Source organism: Garra rufa, chromosome 4, assembly GCF_049309525.1.
Source record: "Garra rufa chromosome 4, GarRuf1.0, whole genome shotgun sequence".
Lineage (NCBI taxonomy): Eukaryota > Metazoa > Chordata > Actinopteri > Cypriniformes > Cyprinidae > Garra > Garra rufa.
In genome coordinates this window covers 44,369,633-44,391,615 of record NC_133364.1, presented here as the reverse complement: position 1 = coordinate 44,391,615, position 21,983 = coordinate 44,369,633, and the positions used below count along the sequence as shown (strand labels likewise).

The window sequence follows — 21,983 nt, the reverse complement described above, 5'->3', positions numbered from 1 at the left end:
TGAGGAGGCAGAGGGGGAGTGGGAGAGAAGTTCCTCCTTTGAGAGACAGAGATCCGCTTATACGGCAACAAAGGGGCGGTGGTACTGCAAGCTCTGCAAGAAGCGCACCATATGGAAGTGTGCACGGTGTGATGTGGGACTGTGTCTTGTTGCCCACAGAAACTGTTTCAGTCAGTGGCATAGTGGCAGGTGGTCACAAGCTGGCACATAAAACCTCAGGACGGTCCTTACTGAAAATGATGTAAATACATAGTTTATCTCTTTGTACATTGTTGGTGAAGATTTGCACCATTTGTTAATTTGCACTCAAAGTAATTTTTCTTTTTGTAAATGGTTGGTAAAGATTACTTGCACAACTTGTTAATTTGCACAAAGTATTGTTTCTATTTGTTTATTGTTGGTAAAGATTACTTGCACAATTTGTTCATTTGCACTCAAAGTATTTTTTATTTGTACATTGTTGAAGATTATTTGCACTATTTTGTATTTTGGTTAAACAATGCAGTTTTCACTAATTGTTACACTTGAAATTGTTGTTCATTGTAAATTTATAATATATTTCCTTTGAAAAAAGTCACATTTGCTTCAGTGTTATGTTATTATATAATAATCTTTCTATTTACTCTATTCTCTGAACTTTTGGACACATCTACATTGTCAGTAAATAAAGTACACCTTTTTTCATTGAAAAACGCCTATAATAATATTGTAATAAATTGCTATAACTTGCTAAGGGAATGTTAGATGTAGACAAAATTTTATTTGGTAGTCTAAAACATTTAAATATAACTTTCTAAAGAAAAAAAATCAAACTTCAAAAGGTTTTGTTTGAGTTAACAGTAGAAAACACCACATTTTTTAAGAAGTTTTTCTTAAAATTTAATACTTTTATATCTTTTGTCTGAGAATAGGTACATTTTCCATGATTTTAAGTGATATAGACTGAAACTTCAGGTTCTCCTGTTTAAAATGATATATGACACTTAATGCTAACTGCTAGAATAAGTTAGAAAAAACAAAAAAATACAGGCGAGTCAGGTGACCCCCAAAATAGTTCTAGGTCTTTAAGGGTTAACCCACCACTGTTTCTGGGCACGTTGAAGTAGGGACTGTAAAACCCTGACCTCATCCCGGCTGGAGAGACAGGCCAGTAGGATCGCGACCTCTGCAGGCAGGACAGATGCACGCATGGCAGAGTGAACAAAAGTGTAAAGGGTACCTCTGAACCTGGGCGGACGCCTGGTGATCTGAAACGCAAAGCCGTGCTGTGCCGTACCGTCCATATCAACCACCGTAGCGGTATCAAGGGAACGTTGACCAATGTGACCATTGTGGGGCAGCCTAGGGGAAGACAGAGAAGGAGACTGAACTCAGAAGGATGTACGTCCTGGAGAAGAGTCTAACTCAGGGGTGTCAAACTCATTTTAGGGTGAGGGCCGGATGCGAGGAAATGTGACCATGTTCGGGCCGAATCTCCCTATTCACCAAATTACAAATTAATTTGCCAAAAAAAAAAAAAAAAACACTAGAAAGACAATATTCTGCAAAACTGCATTTAATAAGTTCTAAGAAACTGTTCAATAACACTCTTATTCCTTTTTGGGAAAACAAAGTTGTCTAAGTAATGGCAAGCAAAAACATTTCCTTTGAACATTAATATTATTTGTCAGATTCTTTTTAGTAATGAGTAAATAAGAAATAACAAATGCTAAAGATGGTGTACAGACAGTTACATTAAATATAAAGCTATATGCTGCAATATAATTTAGAAACTATAAAACACTTCACAATTAAAAAACTGCCTTTAAAATTTTACAACTCAAAAGCTTATATATATTTAAAAAAAAGAGTTAATTCTAATGAAAAAAATACTTCGGATATGAACTGTACACTAGAAATGAGCACTTTAACAAATAAAAATCTAGAATGCATTTGTAATGCATTACGCACGTGTACATACGTAGCCTACTAGAGATGCGCAGGTGAGGTCAAACGTCACTCGAATCCACAGCTTCAAATAAATTATCTGCTCGCCCCTTTTATCTGTCTGCTTTTTTGAATGGTTTTCTGTTGTCAGTGAGCGTTCTGCACGCTGCTTATGCGCCCTGGGCGCCTCGCGTTTTTGCAGAAGCGCCTTGAGCGCCTGAAGTTGAAAAAAAAGCAACTCTGAGCGGAAAAACGCCCAACGTCATTTCGTATTGGTGATTAGATTTTACGTTGCTTAAAAAGTCCGGAGACTGCAAGAAATGAAGGAGAAACTTTTGGTGTCTGTCGTGGGTAACCCAGAGCTGTATTTTTTAGGGTATTTTTAACAGCAAAAAACAAAGATTTTAGAGCGCTCGCGCTATAATCCTTTGATTTGACTGGCAGGACAACTGTTTTGGTCATTGCCTAGCACCATAAAAAAAAAGCACCAATGTAACATTAAACATTTAAAGTCACCAAAAGGCAGTGCGGTGCGCCTCACGTTTTTAGATATAAAAGACGCGTTCGGGTTGATCGGGGCCTTAATCACCCCTACTTTTAAACCAAATGCACGCTGAAAAGAATGACGTTAACTGACATATGGACGTGACTCTCCGCAATCTCTGATGAAATCGGTCAGGTTTTCTCTATTTTAGAGCCGTTCTGAGCCTCCTATATGAACGGCATACTATCCTTGGACTAAAAGGGGTTCACCAGTATAAGTAATTTCAGATCGTAAAATTAAGTTTTCATTTTAAGGTATTATTTTAGTTTTAATGAACTGATTAAAATTAGTAATCAAGAATAATTATTATTTTACCACTTGCCTCCCAGACGGCGCGATCATCAAATAAAAGGAAAATGCATCAGCATCAGCAACCAGCTAACGTCTGTCCAAGCAACAAGTAACTTTGTCTTTAAGCTGACGGTTCAAGTTTCTTGCAAGGTCCTTAATTCTTTTAGCCACAGTAGGCTATGTCTTGACAAGCTAATACTGGCAAAAGTTTTTTTCTCAGGACACACAAGCTCCGCTGCCTTTACCATACACGCGAGTGCTTGCCATGCTCAGTTACTCAGTTAGCCGACGTGTTCGAAATTTGCTTTAGGCGCCGCTTTAGAATGCGTGTTAGAGACAATAAAACATTTAAATAAAAAATGAATAAAACCAAGATAATATTGCCGCGAATACCCTTACATATACTTTATTTAATACCACTACTTTTAGTAATAATAATGATAATAAAAAAAATATTATATTTAATTTTATTGTTCAAAGCATCCTGCGGGCCGTATTGGACGCCTTAGTGGGCCGCATTCGGCCCGCGGGCCGTATGTTTGACACCCCTGGTATAACTGCACTAAGCAGCGCTTACCTTTTTCCCTGGTTCCCACGCTGGCGACAGAGGGCTCCGAGTCTGGTTCCGATGAGTGTAAGTGCTGCTCAGGAAGGAAACTCGGGGCCGAGGCCCCAGAGGTGAGAAAACTAGCTCTTTTTGAGAAAATGTGGGTACCGTCGACTGAAGTACACAGTGGCTCCCGGCCCTCCACCAGGAGCGGGAACGTTGATGTCATCGTTCCTCTCATGTCATGAACAAAGTTCCCCGGTGTAGATATTGGCTTCAACCCAAGAGGTATAGTGTCCTCAACCCGAGAGGTTTCCAACAAAGTTTTCTGTTTGCATAACTATGAGTGTTTCTCAAGTAGCCCCTGTATTTGTGTCTCAAGATATGAAAATTCAACCTAAATTGAGTGTACCTCAAGGTCTCTCTTTTCGATTGAGCAAAACTCTGTCCCCCAGTTCTTCTACATGTCCGCCGCCATATTGAGATGTGGTTTAGAAGAGAGAGCACATTAGAAGAGAGCAAAACACTTGGCTGAACTCAGAACAGCAGACAAACATACTACTGCTACTATCTCTGCCATAAAGACACTGGTTTGTTAGGATGTTACTGTGAATTCAGCCTTTGGTCAGAATGTGGATGACAACAGTTACTAGGGTAGGACTGATCTTGACTAAACCAACGACATTCATCGCGAGCCTCAAGCCGGAGTGGTTGAATATTTCAGTGAGTGTGAATGAGAGCTGAAGGGAAGATCACTGGTGAAAATCCACTTCACTTTCAGTCAGTCAGATCTATCGTATAAATTCAGAACCAGCCTTGATTTTACATTACATAGCATTTTTGACATACACTTTAACAAAGGAAATTTTTTACATGTATCTATAAATGTGATGTTTGAAATGACTCCTTTTTCTAAACTTCGTCAATCTGAGGCAACTGGCAATTTCTTCCTAGAATGAGTTTCCAAATGACGTTTCATGCTGTTTTGATGTGTGAAACTTTTCTCACACTGAAGACACTTGAAAAGCTTCTCTCCAGTGTGAACTCTCAGGTGACCCTTTAGGTTTGCTTTATGTGTGAAACCCTTACCACACTGAGAGCAAGTGAAGGGCTTTTCTCCAGTGTGATTATTCATGTGGACATTTAGGTGACTTTTCCATGTAAAACACTTTCCACACTGAGGACATGTGAACGGCTTCTTTTCAATGTGAATTTTCATGTGAGCATTGCATTGTTTTTTCTGTGTAAAACACTTTCCACATTTAGAGCAAGTGAAGGGCTTTTCTCCAGTATGAATTCTCATGTGAACGTTAAAGTGACTTTTCCACTTAAAATACTTTCCACACTGAGGACATATGATCGGCTTCTTTTCAATGTGAATTTTCATGTGAGCATTACATTGTTTTTTCTGTGTAAAACACTTTCCACATTTAGAGCAAGTGAAGGGTTTCTCTCCAGTATGAATTCTCATGTGAACGTTAAAGTGACTTTTCCACTTAAAATACTTTCCACACTGAGGACATATGAATGGCTTCTTTTCAGTGTGAATTTTCATGTGGGCATTAAAGCTATCTTGTCGACTGAACATTCGTCCACACTGTTGGCAAGTGTAAGATCTCTCTCCAGTGTGAATTCTCATGTGAGTTCTTAGGTTTGCTTCAATCGTGAAACTCCTCCCACACAGTTCGCAGGTGAAAGGCTTCTCTCCAGTGTGAACACTCATGTGGGCATTAAGTTGTTTTATCCGTGTAAAAAACTTTCCACACTGAGAGCAAGTGAAGGGGTTTTCTCCAGTGTGAATTTTCATGTGGACATTAAGGTGACTTTTCCATGTGAAACACTTTCCACACTGTTGGCAGGTGTAAGGTCTCTCTCCAGTGTGAATTCTCATGTGAGATTTTAAATTTGCTTTAATCGTGAAACTCTTTCCACACTGAGAACAGGTGAAAGGCTTCTCTCCAGTGTGAACACTCATGTGGGCATTAAGTTGTTTTATCTGTGTAAAACACCTTCCACACTGAGAACAGGTGAAAGGCTTCTCTCCAGTGTGAATCATCATGTGGGAATGAAGGTTTGTGCTTTGATCTTTCTCTGGTGTGGACATATTTTCGGTCTGTAAGCAACTAATTGATTTTTCGTGTATTTTGAAATCAGGATGTTCCTCATTTTGATCTTTCTCTTTAGTTTCATTTAGTTCTTGATGCTCCTCTTTCAGTGTCATCAGGTCTGAGGTAAAAAAAAGAAGATAAAAACAAGTTAACACCAGTTTAAAGGAACACTTCACTTTTTTTGAAAAAGGCTCATTCTCCAACTACGAGTTAATAAGTTGAGTTTTACCATGTTGAAATCCATTCAGCTTTTCTCCTGTTCTGGCGATATCACTTTTAGCATACCTTAGCATAGATCATTGAATCCTATGAGACCAATATAGCATTGCGTTCACAGGCGCAGTAATATCATGCAGCGCCTGAAGTTCGGTCACAATTTCATAAAGGTGGTCACATTGGAAGTAACCTAGCTGGGAACTAATTTCAGGCGCTGTGTGATATTACTGCGCCTGCTGTGTCCATATTACAACAGCAAACTTCCTTGACTATTACACCGGAATGGGAGTGTAGTTGTAAAGTGCACTGTAAAAAAGTAGGTATTTGAAAACGATGGCGCATGTTTAGTCATGTAATCCATATTGTACCAATAGAAATCTGTGTTTATGCCGGTATTGTGCCTGTTAAGTGCTATTCACTTTTTGCATTGTTGCCAAAGAGGTGTAAATTTTATACACTCTTCATATCACAGTCCTGCAAAGGTGACAGAAAATTTACTTGTGACTGCCATTTGAGACAAAACATGAGGGAAGTTGCATCTGATATCAGACATATAATGGTGATTGAGAGTGAGGTGAATATTTTGGTAAATGTATCAGACTCTGAGTAATGCGAGATCAAACAGAGAGCACAAGATTGTAGTGCCTGGAGCCCATCAGACATGAAATAACTAGTTATATTCCTTAAATGACTTCTCCCCCATGATTAACACCTATGTGCTATGAGCCAGACCTCTGGTCACTATCCAGCTCATCCCCCCACCATCAAGATAAGACTCCTACAGGAATGCAGGGAAAGATAGACTTTCCTTATTCAGACATGCAGTCCCACATACAGTTATATAGAAATGTACACGTATCAATGTGTTACCTTTTCCTATATTGTCGTTTCTGTTATGTATGTCGGCCTCAAACATTAATCCGTAATAGGTGAATTATTGTGCATGCTAAGACTCACGTTTAGAATCACTCAGTCAACCGAGAAGATTCATAGATCATGTTTGGTGTCTATGAGCAGCATTTATTATTCCCTAAATGTTAATGTTTGTGGCATCTTAAACACTCCTTGCTTTATATGTATTATTGAACTTTTGAAAGTTTTGTGGCCAAACAACCAATCAGCTTCCACATGCGAAACAACATTTTGAGAGACAAAGACTTTCAATCTTCCCTCCAAAACTCAGATCAACCGGATTGGACAAGGTCCAACTGTGGGCGTGAACGACCTACAGGTTTATAAACCTTCCCTCATCTCTCTCTCACGCTCTTGCCTTCGGGACACAAAGACACGTCACCCGCACCTCCCCCCAGATCCATGGGGGGGGGGGGGTCTCACCTAGCAGAGGAGATGATGAGGCCTGCAATACTCTCAAGGAACTGGAAAGGACTTTCTGAACTGAACACATACGGAACCAATGCACAACAACAACAAGCTTGCAAGTATCCGTCCTTTCTACAAACGTAGATAGCTGCGTTTAAGACGTTTTATAAATGAAACGATTTCAGGATGTTCAGAACCGTTTCATTCCTGTCCCTTTGCAAACTCACTTTCTGTCTCTCTCTCTCTTACTCTCTCTCTCTCTCTCTTACTCTCTCTCTCTCACGCGTTCTCTGTCTATTTGTGTTTTATGTACGTTTGTCTATGTGCGATCGTTTGTAAGTAGAATAGTTTAATAAACAACCATATATTCACATATAATGATTCTCTGTGCTGAATGCTTACATTACAAAGTCACTTAAACTGTTTCGATCTCATATTGCTACCTTAAGCCCATTCTGTTCAATTGTTTTGACTCCGTTCTGGTTAGTAAAACGCGTTGCCGTGACGACGGGCCAACGTCAGAGTAATGAGTATCGCTGAGTAATTTGCTGGACAAAGAAACCAGTCGATATCGTTATTACTGTTACTGATCAGAAACTGTAAATTGCGTATATTTAATGACGATTATTATACACGGTTTCCTGTGAGTTAAACTACTTTCCCTGACTGAAATGTATGTTTTAAATAACTCATTTCATCCTATTCATTGGTCATAAGACCTGGTGGAGTTTGCAGTGTATATGTGATGAGAGAAACAGTCTCATGCATATACACACATATATTGATCATCTTAAATTCTTTGAGCTAACCAAAATTCTCTACAAGATTCATCATGGCAGCACACAGTCACTGAGAGAGCTCTACTCACTTTATTAACTCTACAAACTGTAGCAATACTGTGGATTATTATTACATACTGAGAACTATAAGCAGACCTGCAAACTAATCAGAGGAAAAAAGGTGACAGTGCCCGGGGGGGTGGGGGTAAGAACTCAAGTAAGAACATTAAAAACAACAAAAGAACTAAAATACAAATTACATTATACTGAAAAACATTATTTTTTCCTTCTTAGCCTGGACAAAGGTTTCACAAACACACATGCACGCAAAAGCCATGGAGGGAAACTGAAAAACATTCACAAACTATTTAATATATTTTACAGTTCAAGATAAAACTTAAAAGATGTAGTTATTAAATTACATGAAATATTTGAATATACAGGACCGATTCATATTGAGTGCATTATTTAATTTTTATACCATCAATATTTAACGTATTTGTAGTGAACTATATTTAAGTATTTAAATAATTCACCCTTATAGGCTGTTTGTGTGTGAGCTTAATGTCTTTCTGCACTTGCTATAATATATATATATATATATATATATATATATACATACACTTAAGGCCGGTAAAAGTACTACAATTTATTATACTAGATATTGTATAATAAATCAAAAAGAAAGCGTCTTGAAAAATATAGGGAGTTTAAAAGGCAGCTGCATAATAAATAATCCTCTGCTGCCATCTATTGGTTATATGGGTCATTCCATATTATTTTTAAAAAAGACGATGGCTGCGTTCGAAACCGCATACTCAATGAGTAGGTACTTAATTTCAATAAGTACTTACTTAAGGAGCGCTAAAAGAGTACCTACTCTACAGCCAAATCTCGTTGAGTATGGATGTGATCTGCACGTCTTCCGCCATGTTGACGTTATCATGTGACCAACGACGTTATAACAAGTGCAACAACTGAACATATAGCGACAGGTTTAATTCATCTTTCTATAAATATTTTGATATTGATGACATTTGTTCATTTTGTGGTCATGTTGAAGAAACAGCTGTTCTTTTATTATGATTGTAGTAGATACGTTTTGGGTTCATTTAGGTTTTTGTATTTTTTAATTCTTAAAGAAATAATTTTTGTCAGGAAAACCCAAATTCTTAATTTTTTGAATAAGTTATCTATTTTGTTTTGTATTCAAAATTGTTTATCCATACGCAAAGCTAGCTTAAATTCTTGTTAAATTTCTCTTTTCATCCCTGAGGCTTATCAATAACAAAACCAAATCCAATTTTTGATAAACGATGATGTGAATATTTTGATTATTCAGAGATATTTAATCATATTTCCCTGTGTATATAATTGCATACTATGATGTAAGCAAGCCTAATAGTTATGTTTTTAGTTTTTCTCATTATGATTGATTGTTCATTGTTAAAGATAAATACCATCTTACCCTGAGCCTGTAATTGTAAGTTAGGTAGCATTAGTAATAAAATGAAAATAAGCACAACAGGTGCTCAAACACCTCATAGCATCAGTAACACAACAACCCTACCTAGTACATCTTCCTCCATGTTTGCAATATCTGCACAAAGCAGACGTGGATCAGCTGCTTGAAGATCTTGTTTGGAGGTGTTTTTTGAGGATTTTACACTCAAAAAATGTAAGTATTACTGCTTAGAAATTAAGATTACCTCAGAATGCACTGATCAATAATAATGATAAATGCTGACCTATAATTAATTATATTTTTTAGTAAAACAAGCATGTTTTTTTTTTAAATCAAGTAATTAATTAATGCATATGTTAATGAAACTTATATTTTATTTACTGATAACAACATGGATATATGAGTAAAATAATAAAATAAACATGAACATAAATAAAGACACATGGAACAAAGCTTTATTCAGACATATTGGTATTTTAGTCTTTCTCTAGATGCTCTCGCTGGCTCTTTGGTCTCTGAGGATGAAGAGACCACAGCAACATCTGGTCCAGATGAGACAAAGAGCAGGTGGAGTGATGGAGGGTCTCATCGATGGCACTTGACCATTTCCAGGATGCTGCTGTGGATTTCTCTTTTCTCACTGCACACACCAGTCTGCAGCAGACATTTCAGATCATACAAAGATGCACAAATACAATACAAAAGTTGTCGTTTTAACAGCACAATTTCATTAGATCTCTGTATTAGAAGTAACAAAATTACCAAACTTTATATTAAGTTACAGATTTAACTTTTTTCCCCACAAATGCTGCTGTCACCTTTCCTTTCAGGTCCTGCTCCACCGCAAAATACCTGCAACAAAGGCACAGAAATCTAGAATCAGAAAAGTGCTTAAAGTTGTTTTTATTATTAAAAAAACTGCAACTTAAGGTTTAAATAGATGTCTGTAGTGTACTCACTCAAAGCCTTTGATGGCAGCACTGCTTCATCAATCACTCTTCACCAGAGATGCAGACTTGTCTCATCTGTCCCTGTAACATCCAGCCAAGATTCAGTTCCCTCTGATTCATGTGCTCAATACTACATTTATGAGCTAGCTGTTGTGTTCATTGGCTTTTTATCCAATACAAATGCTCCTGAATATATCAACAGTACTATTAAACAAATGAAATAGATAACTCATGTTTACTTGTTTACTAACTATATGTTTATTTACATTACATTAATCTAAAGCAGTGTTGACAACAGAGAATTCTACATAAACTCACATAACGTCCATCACTCGTTTAGATGTCTGTTTGGTGTTGTGATGTGCTCATTTAATTCTCTCAGAACATGTTCCTGTCAGTTGTTAAACATTTAGTAATCATCTTTAAGATGCTACGGTCGCTATACGTAATAAAACGTGTTTTACAGCGAAATCACAAATATACTTTAACGTTACACGTATTGACACCTTATGCAAATCATCAGTTTACGATACAGTAGCTCAATAAATACGATTTTAAGACAGGGAACCGTGTTTTGGTTTGTAATACTCACATTTGTAAACACTCTCGTTGCGGTTCCAAATCACGTTCGATGATGACGTTTTGGCCTCCTGTGGCCTCCTGGGATTGAAAAGTGTGCATCGGATGAACACTTCAGAATCTGGGCTGAAGCAGTAGGACATCCGGGGATTTCTCGCCTACTCTTTTATGAATACTGAGGTTTCGAACGTACTTCTTTCTTCACGTACTCTTTTTTCCTACTATATAGTAGGTAAGTAGGCATATTCGAACGCACTTTAAGTAGACGTTCGTCCGAATCTCGCGAGAATTAGTGCACTCGCCTACTGAATCTCGCCTACTCTTTTCTGAATACTGAACATTCAAACATACTTTTTTGCTCGCCTACTGATTTTTGCCTACTATATAGTATGGAAGTATGCGGTTTCGAACGCAGCCGTTTTCTGCTAAAAGTCATTTTGTCCGATGCAGTTTTTTATGAATGAAAATGCGTCCACGAAGTACATTTTATTTTACAGCTGTAGAGTTGGAAAATAATAAAGGCTTTAAAATATTGTGATAAGATTTTAAAAATGTGTTCATGACTTTGAAGGCAAGTTAGTGATTATCAAGAATACGATTAAGATGTCCTTGAAGAGAAGTATGGCTTGGTAGCTAACGTTAGCCTAAACAAGTTATGATAGTGTTTAGCTGTCAGCATTTAAATGTAAAACTATGCAGATACGGCATTTAAATGATATGTTGTTAAATAATAAGAAACTGAATGTTCACGTCGCTAACATTGTTTATAATGTTGCAATTATCCTTTTCCGCAGTTTCTGATAAGAACGAGGCAGTAGATCAGTCGTGTCCACCTAATATATAGCACATATAAAATGAGCTTTAGCGGAAGTTTACGAGCTGCTTATCTTTATGCAGAAGTTTTAAAGAACGCTCCGTGCATAAGGTCATTTCAATTTCCATAGTAGGTCAGGTGTCTCTTGACAGGCGCGAACACAGATGGCAGTGTGTTTTAAGATACTGAAGCGAGCGCTGAGATTGGTCCAGGAAAAATGTCATTTATAAGAATTGTCCAATAATGGCCTACATGGCACGCAAGCCCACCCCCACCTCTCTCTCTTGACAGGCGCGAGCTCAATTGAGATTCCGATCGGCCCAGACGCAATTAACGCAAGCCCATCAAAAGGATGATGGACGGGGACATGTACCATTAAATCTTGGGTGAGAACAATTGAAAATGGGTTGTGGATGGGTATTCCAGCATGACAATGACCCAAAACACATGGCCAAGGCAACAAAGGAGTGGCTCAAGAAGAAGCAGGTTAAGGTTAGGGCTGCATGATATCTCACATGCGATATCCAATGTGCATTTTGTCAGTAAAGCCGTTCTGTTATGCAGCTCATTAAAATGCAAATCAATGTATAACTTTTTTAATGCGTATTTCTGGAATTTTTTTGTTATTCTGTTCAAATAAACCTACCACTGAAATTTCAACAAGATACTGAAGATACATTTCTTTGTCAGTGGGCAAACATACAAAATCAGCAGGGGATCAAATAATTATTTTCCCCACTGTCCTAATTTTAACATTTAGGCCATTTAGAAAGCATAGTTTGTTAAACTTTAAAGTCATGTGAGAGACAGAGAGAGATTAGGGCAAAATAAAAAGACGGTGAAGTTGCAGAAGGTGCAGTTCAGGAGAGGACTTTTAATTATTTTGTGGTAGCGGTAAGTCACTGTCTTAATGAGCAAGGCATCGCGTCACTCATTCATTTATTTAGTCATGAAGCAAATGGCTGTAGTTATGAATGGGTTAATGATCACTGTCTCTCTGAATCATTTAAAGCTGCAGATTCATTCAATAACGAAACACTGCTGTTTCTTGTAGACGCACACCAGTTCTGTTGTGGATTACGTTGGAACTATTATTTTTTAGTTATAAAATATAACAATATTGTGTTTAAAATGTAGGCTGCATTTAAAAATGTGAAAATGTTCACTTATTACCTTTTTGTTTAAAGGGATAATTTGATGTTTATCTGCTTACCCCCAGGGCATCTAAGATGTAGGTGACTTTGTTTCCTCAGCAGAACACAAACGAGGATTTTTAACAAAAACCAATGCAGTTGTCAAATAATGGCAGTCAATGGTTACCAAATCTTTAGAAGAAAGAAAACCATACACAGACAAATCCAAAATACACCCGGCGGCTCTTGACATGTGAACACGCTCTAACGTAGTATACGCAAACGGCGGAAGTGATCTGTCGCTTGTATACGACACTCATTGTTTACACAGAGCACAGAGATTGTGGGTATAGCGGCTATTCAAAATTAATTACTTGCACTTATGCTGATTGTTCAAACCGATTTAAAGCTAAAATATTACATTTGCTTGCGTAAACTCATCCGGGACTTTTAACCGATTTCCCCTTCCGGCGTTTGCGTAAACTACGCCAGAGCGCATATACACAGGTAACAAGCCGGATGCAAAGCTGGTGCTCATGACAGATGGACGTGGCTGTGTATCAAAGGTAAAAAATCATATAAATACTGTTCAGTTTCTCACAAAAACCGATCGCTTCGTGTCTTAGGACATCGGTGTATCGTCACGAGTCGTGTAATTTGGGGTGTAATTTGGATTTGTCTGTGCATGTTTTTGTTTACTTTTAAAGGTTTGGTGCCCATCCACCTCTATTATTTGGCTGACAGACTGCACCGGTTTTCGTTAAAAATCTTCGTTTGTGTTCAGCTGAGGAAACAAAGTCATCTGCATCTCGGATGCCCTGCGGGTAAGCAAATAAACATCAAATTATCATTTTTGGGTGAACTATCCCTTTAACTTATATAAAATCAACATTAGCGATAATTTGGATGTTCAAGGAAAATTGCATTCTTGCTCGTATTTTGAAACATTAAATAATAACTCACAATGCATGTTTCTGTATCAAAGAGTTTCTTAAATCGATCTCTATGTACAGTCTGTCAACATTTGTTCTTCCTGCTATTAAGTGCTACAAATCTCCTTTAAAGGAGACCTCCGGTGTGATATTGACCTAAAGTGTATTGAATCATGATACCGAGTGTGAACGTACCTTGCATATCTCATCTCGTCTTAACGTCTCAACTCGACTTAACGTGACTACATTCAAGATGGCGGCGATCGCTTTACTTCTTGCAGTTACTGTCTGTATAAATCTTCTCGTAAATAAACTACCGGTGCTTTTTCTGAGTTCTCAATGTCTCGTTTTAAATGTCAGGGCCCTTGGAAGTCTACCGATGAAGTGTGGAGCTACTTTGTGCCTCGTAAATGGCGTAAAACAGTGATTTATTTACATGTCTACTCCGATGCCCCATTGACTCTCATTGACAACCGGTTGTGAGCATCGGCTAACTGACCCCAGATTTCGGACAGCAGTGGACAAGACGAGATGAGATATGCAAGGTACGTTCACACTCGGTATCATGATTCAATACACTTTAGGTCAATATCACACCGGAGTTCTCCTTTAAAGTCACAATGAACAGCAGCATGATTTGCTAAAGCAGCACTCTGTGGGCATTCAATCATACGTACGCTGCTGGTGTGGATCCAGTCAGTTTTCAAGACAAAATTGAGGTAACAATGTCAGTTGACTATTTACTACCATTTTAGTTTTATAGTAAAAGTAGAATTTGGCTTGTCAGAAATACTTGCTTAGTTTTGATGTTACTTGCAAAACTTGGGGTTCAGTAAACAAATGCCAAAGCACAGTATTTTGTTTGCAAATCCTCCATCACCTCATTTTCAAATGTTTGGAAACGCTCGTGTGGATGGAGCATATTGTTTAGGTTAATATTAATGTTACAATCTTAATTCATGATGTCATAACAAATGCACAGTGTGAAAGCAAGATATTGTGTTAGTGTTTGTCATGTGATCAACACTTCTGTTGAATGTCTCCACATTTCTGCACTCCTGTGACATCATTCATGAATACAATTAATTTCAGTTTTGAGAATAAAAACAAACCTGTTTGTTCCTCGGTATCTTCATATTTGACTCTAAATGCCTCTTCAATGTCTTCATTCTCCTCTTTAATGAACACCATATTTGTTTGTTCCTCAATATCTTCATGTTTCAATGTGAATGTTTCTTCAATCTTCATGTCTTCGCTCTCCTCTTTAATAAACGCCATCTTTATAACAGTGTGTCTCTGTTGATTCTCCAGGAGTTTTTCTGTGTGTTTGTACACTTTGTCCTGTTTAAGATGAGAATAATTAATAGAAAGAAAAATGCATGCAAACTAAATCTCTGTGCGTCTCAATCATCTCCTAGTTCAGTAGTCAGTGCACTACAGAGGTTATAGACTTGATATAGGCCTACAGTATATACAAATTACACAGAACGTTCATATTTAGGCAGGCTATTTTTTTATTTATATTTGGTATTCAATTATTTATCATATCTAATATATTACACTTTCATGAAATCATTCTCGGTTGTGATTCACTCGTTTGTGTTTGTTGTTGTCGTTTGTAGTCCGCGTGCCGCTGAATCGAATCACTGAATCATTTCACAAATGATTTGATTCAAATGATTCGGATTCTCAGTTTCTCTCATCACTTCTTATCATCACACGATTGATTCATGATATAGAGAGCGAACTGAGACGCACCTTCTCTGTTACTAAAGAATACTCTTTGCTGTTACTAAAGGCTAACGTTTTATTTAACTAACACTAAATAAAGCATTACAACGTTATATTTAACAATGACGGATTTATTTATTTTACATAGCTTGTAAATGTTTTAATTGATATAACAGTGTGCTTTAGTTTAAAAACTTTAAAACCACAAACCTTTCTTCAGGTGAATCACAACAGATGAGGAGCTCAGCGCATCTTTATGACGTCACATCACCAGAGCAAAATAAAAGTCCCATTCGTTCACTTCTCTCTAGAATCACAAACATATCATAGAAATGTTGTATATGATAGAATTCTGTACCCATATGATGATGCATTGCTAAAGTTATTAACATCGTAAATCTTGGAATACTTTTCTCTATCTTCTTTTCTCTACTTTTTTCCTTCAATGTACATTTTTAACACTATACTTCCTGTTTTTATACCTTGCCATTAAATTCACATAAAACTAGTTAATGCTGCTGTGTAACTGTTACAAAGGGGTTGTGATGGCAAATTTGATCTATCCCTCTTATGACTATTGTAATCAATCTCTGGCAAGTTTGTTTGTTTGTGTATTTATTTATTCCTCTTTTGGAAAGTAATTGAAAAACGGGATTTTTTATTTTGCTATTAATGTGGACATAAAGACATATTTGTGGCAGTTTCCATTTACCACGGTAGAAGTTTACAAAACTATGACTACTTCAATTTCTGAGACCCCCATAAATGTGAAAAGGGTCATTTCAGTGTTGAATTTCTGTCATTGATGGCCCATGTTAATGTAGGCAGCTGACCCTATAACAATTGACCTTATTTCAACCAAATTTCAACGATAAAGGACATGTGCTAGCTGGAAATGTATTAACGCTGCTTTATGAGCTCACACTCCAGCTATTTTTTAACATATTTCTATTTGTCTTTTTGTATTTTAATATATGGTTGGCATTAAAGCTTTCTGCACCTAAACATAACAACTGTGACTTTTAGACAGAATCCTACACTCTCGTGATTTCTTACTATGTTCAGGGGCTTGTTCTTCGAACCTCGCTAACTCAGTTAGCTGGATTTGATTGTTGACGATTCCGCGTGATCTTGGATCATTCAGTTCTTCGAACTTGCTGTCATAGCAACAGGTGCGCAAGCTTAAACCTGCTCGGGACAGTGTTGCCAGATCAGGTTGACGATTTCCAGCCCAAAAGCTCACCAAAACCCGCCCACTTCAACAAAAACCAGCCCAAATTTTAACTGCCAAAATAATGAGAATTTTATTGCCATGTCAAGGTTGATAAGGACCATTTTTTATATCTCTTTAAAAAAATAATGACAAAATAAAATAAAGATAAATCAATTTCACAGGAATGTGGATCAAAACAGTCCGAAAATATGCGTAAAATGTCCAGAAATCTTTTCAAAGTGGAAATTAACCGATGACTTCCCTTGTAAAAACGCATGCATCATTTTCAGTGTCCACAGTAAAAAATATGCTAATTTCTGTGCAAAAAGTGCACAATAAAGTGATGAAAAACAAATGTAATGTAAAACCCCGTCACTCACAAGTCATCACATCTCACTAATGTAAAAGACGTAAATTGATGGACAGGTCTCTGTTAAACTAAACCAGTAAGGGTTACGTTAAGCAAAAATGAGTTGATGACTGCACTACACATTATATTACTGTGATACTTTGAGCTCGAACGTACTAATATAACATGACTAATGATAAAAGCGAAGAAAAAAACAGCTGACTGGGCGGCTTTTAATTTTTTAAAGCAACCCAAATTTTGTCTACCCGCCCAATGCCTTATTCTCCGGTCCAAGCCGATCAAAAGAAGCCCAATTGGTTTATTTCATGTAAACAGGATTTAGGCTGCGCTCCTAGCAGGTTATGATTGGTTAAAGAGCACGACTGACACGGACTGACTCACATGGGAAAAGAAAAGTATTTTGCAAAAAAAGTGTAGAAAATAATTACGACGATTCACACACGAATGATGACCACAGCTACACACACATTATATATATAGCCTATATACAGTTGCAATCAAAATTATTTAACCCCCCAGAGACTGCAGTACTTTACAAATGATGTTTGCTCTTTCTGAAGATTCAGGACTAAATTGCATCTACAACAGTTTTCTGGCATATTAAAAGTGATAATGTCAATATATAATGTAATGTTTTTGGGTTATAGGATTTTTTAATAACACAGCTATGTCAGAATTATTCAACCCCTATTCAACATTGCTGTTTTAAGACAGTTATTTTTATGGTCAGGAACAAAATGGTCTTAAAACATAATTAAGCCTTTACAAACTTAGTGAAAAGCTTGGGGTGTTACACATAGTATACTCTTAGCCCATACAAGTGCTGAAGATGAGTAGCAAATATGGTAAAGTCAACAGAGAGCTCACACTAAATCAATAGAGAAGAAATTATCTTAAAACTACATGAAGATTTCTAAGACATTACAAGTTCCTAGAGACACAGCTGGCAGTCGTATTCCTTAGATTAAAGTGTGTTGAACCAGAAAACCTTTGAGTCTGTTGAATAAAAAAGCACAATATCATAAAATGTTTGATCAGATCAACTGAGAAAAACTTGCAATGTACAGCCAAAGCCTTGCAAGACGACCAGAAGAAAGGAGGACAAATATTTCAATGCTGTGAATAAGAAGGACACTAGACAAGTAGGGTCTTCATGTTGAGGAATCTTGCTGAATACCACTCTTGACCAAGAAGAACAAAAAACTGACTTGAACATGCTAAAATTCATTTAGTTAGACCTGTGGAGTTCTGGAAGAATGTTTTATGGAGTGATGTGACCAAACTGGAACTTTTTTGGATGTATGGATCAGCAGTATGTCTGGTGCAAAAAAGACAAAGTTTATAAGCAGAAGAACAAAATCTCCATCATCTGTCACAGGGAGTCAGACTGAGACGTGCGGATCCATTAGCAAGGCTTTATTGAGAAGTGTCAACATGCAGGAATAATCACCAGAAAACAGGAACAACGTAGGTAATCCGGGAAACAGTTCAATAGACAGGCAATGGTCGCAATGGCAGGTAGCAGGAATCGTCAACGGGGTACACAGTCCAGAGTCATACACAGAGAATCCAACACAGAGATAAATGCTTAGAATTACGACCATAGGAACAATAAGACTTCGCAAGGTGGCTGTGTGTGTGAGTGGCTTAAATGCAGACAGAGTGATGAGGTGCAGCTGTGAGAACTAATCAGAGCAGTGAGAAACAAGGGCCAGGTGAATGCAGTGATTAGTGCAGTGGCTTATGGGGAATGAAGTCCATGATGTGTGGTGCAAGAGTTCATAATGACAGGATAGACCAGATACGTGACATCATCAAACATGGAGGTGGGCCAGTCCGTTATGGGGTTGTTCTACTGTAGCAGGAAGTGGAAAACATGACCATACAAAGGATATCATGTTAAAGTATCACACCATTTTGGCAAACATTGTGATGCCTTTTGTGCAATGTCTGAAGCTAATAATCAATGGACTTTCCTGCAGGACAATCATCCCAAAGTATACATTCAAATCTACTTACGCTTGGTTTAGGAATCAGTCATAGAATGTTTTTAAGTGGCCTGTTCAGTTTCCAGATGTAATTCTCATTGAAACTACATGGTTGAATTTGAAGCAAGTAGTGGCAAAGTAAAAACCAAAGATTATCAGTGATCTGAAAGCTTTTTCAGGGGAGGAATAATTTTGAACATGAATGTTTAGAGCCAATTCGATTTTTTTATTATTATTATTCATCAACTTACGTTCTCAGAATTACTCAAATATGTCTTGATAAACTTTTTTTAATAGTATACTGATGCCTTTGTTTAATTTGTTTCACAATATGTTGTTCTCTGTAGCAAAATGTCTTGCAGGTCAAGGGGGTTGAATAATTTTGATTGCAACTGTATATATATATATATATATATATATATATATATATATATATATATATATATATATATATATATATACCGTTCAAAAGTTTGGGGTCAGTACATTTTTTTTTAAAGTAATTAATACTTTTATTCACCAAGGATGTATTGAGTTAATAATTAAAAAATTATTCAAAGTTAATAATAAATAATTTACATTGTTATTAAAAATATATATATTTTTAATATATATACTTTTTAAACTTGTTATTCATGAAAGAATCACAGGTTCCAAAAAATATTTGCAGCACAACTGTTGATATTATCCAGCACTGATCATTCTAATAATAAATCAGCATATTAGAATGATTTCTGAAAGATCATGTGACACTTAAGACTGGAGTAACAGCTGATAAAAATTCAGCTTTTCATCACAGGAATCAATTCTATTTTAAAGTATGTTTAGATAAAAACCATTATTTTATATTGTAAAAACATTTTGCAATATTACTGTTTTTTTCTGTATTTTTAATCAAATAAATGCAGCCTTGATGAGCATAAGAGACTTCTTTAAAGACTATTACAAGTCTTACTGACCCCAAACTTTTAAACGGTAGTGTATATAAAAATAAAAATATAAATAAAATAACATATCAAGGAAAAAACATGTAACATGGGCAGCACTAACGCATTTAATTTGTCTGCTTCTTTTTGCCAGCCGTCTCTCGTGGCTTTTGCATGCTTTGAGATGTTTCCTGTCATTTTAATTAAAGACTCAAATTCGGCATAACCTTCCAATAAAAGCTCTTGTTCTGCTTGCAGGGTTTCTGACCTAGAACCTAGAACAGCAAATTTAAGACTTTTTAAGGCCTAAAATTTTGATTTTTATATTTTAGACTTTTTAAGACTTTTTAAGACCCCGCGGAAACCCTGTGCTTGGGAGAAAAACTGGGCACGTTCTTTGGCCATGCTGAACAGCCAATAACAGCGTTGCTAATCATTGTTTCTACTATCGATACATGTCCCCTTTTAAACCAACGCATGAACGCGCAATTATCTCAGATAACTCAATCCAGCGATACTAATCATGAACAACAGGTGTGTTCGAAGAACCCAGTTAGCCGGATCATGATTAGCACGATGATATCATCTTGGATGTCTCATTTGATCTCGGATGTTTTTAGCAATGTACGAAGAACGAGCCCCAGGTCTCTCAGAGAGCGGCGATTCGAAACAGCGAATCATTTTGTGAATCAACCGATTCAATTGACTCGGTGGTTGTAATTCGTGTTTCTGATCTGAATCACTAACAGAGAGAGAAATCAGACTGATCTGTGGATGTGCTTTACTCTCTCAAAATAACGTTCATTATTAGATCAAATATTACAATGTTACACGCAGTAGTTATACAGTTTAAATCGCCTGTAAACCATATAAGCCTGAACGCGTATGAATTTAAGCACTTTAAATCATTAAGACTACAAACCTTTCTTCCGCTGAAACCATACACCGCAGCCTCATGACGTCACACAACCAGATCAAAAATAAAAGTCCTGTTCACGCGTTTCTGTGTCTACAATCCAAAGAGTGCAAAGATATTTACAGGGAAACACATATGAACTATAAAATTTATGTCAATGATATTAAGAATTTTTTTTCTTGGTGAAATACATATTAAAGTATATATAAAGATTAAAATGATAAAACTATTATTTTACAATTATTTACAAATGGTGATTTATAATTTTAATTTCTTATTTTTTTTATTTTTCCAAAATGCATTCATTCATTCTTTCATTTATTCATTTATGAATGAATGAATGATGCATTTATATAGCGCTTTAATTGTGTATTGCCGTACACCCAAAGCGCTTTACAATCATATGGGGGATCTCTCCTCAACCATCACCAGTTTATTCATTTATTCATTTCTGACAATGTTTATGTCCACAATGCTTTCTTTCCATGTTCATTTAATATTTACTTAATTTTGTATTTATTTCTGCATTATGTCTACATTTATTTACTTATTTACAGGGTTTCCACGGGGTCTTATGTCTAAAATTTAAAAATCTAAATTTTAGGCCTTAAAAAGTCTTAAATTCACTGTTCTAGGTCTTAAATTTCACACAGGTCTTATTTTTCCGATGTCCATGTAACGCTACCTCTGAAGCTCTTTTAAATTCTCTTTTTTTTGTTTCCGTGGTGTTGTAGTTCTTTATTTCACTATTCCAAATATAATTAGCTGTATTTAAACTACAAATGAGACCAACATGCAATAGACCTTTTTCACAGAAACCGGAAATACGCAATCGCAGGGTATGCAGACTTAGAGTAATGTCTACACAGCAGAAAGCCGGGTAATTTAAAATGGAGAGTCTACACAACTTCCCTCACTGGTTTGCCAAAGATAACTTTTGCCGACCTGATAAGAGTCGTGGAGGAAAACTCCATCACAAAGAGGAACAAATTGAATAAAGGATATAAATAGGGTGACCAGACATCCCGAAATCTAAGCTGCTGTCTCGAATCCCGCTCTAATTGTCCCGAAAATTAAACTGGTCTGCAGCGAAATCAAAGTAAAAATGAATTTAAATGACTTGTGCATAGTTCCATAAATACATCCTGGGAAAGACGGGAGTGCTGGCAGCAGTGAAAAGCTCTGCAAAATATGCTGATGTCGAGCCTCCACAACCTCGGTAGGCTATATTGCTC

General features: G+C 36.8%; 1 protein-coding gene across 1 annotated transcript; it reads right to left on the bottom strand.

Moving 5' to 3' along the window:
* Window positions 1–1,219: 1,219 nt before the first annotated feature.
* Window positions 1,220–7,298, bottom strand: LOC141334074 (uncharacterized). Its single transcript, XM_073839225.1, has 2 exons — window positions 3,339–7,298; window positions 1,220–1,341 (listed from the first exon to the last, which is right to left on the bottom strand). The coding sequence occupies exon 1, from the start codon at window positions 5,527–5,529 to the stop codon at window positions 4,231–4,233; it is 1,299 nt and encodes a 432-aa protein (XP_073695326.1). The 5' UTR covers window positions 5,530–7,298; the 3' UTR covers window positions 1,220–1,341; window positions 3,339–4,230.
* Between the last annotated feature and the right edge of the window lie 14,685 nt (window positions 7,299–21,983).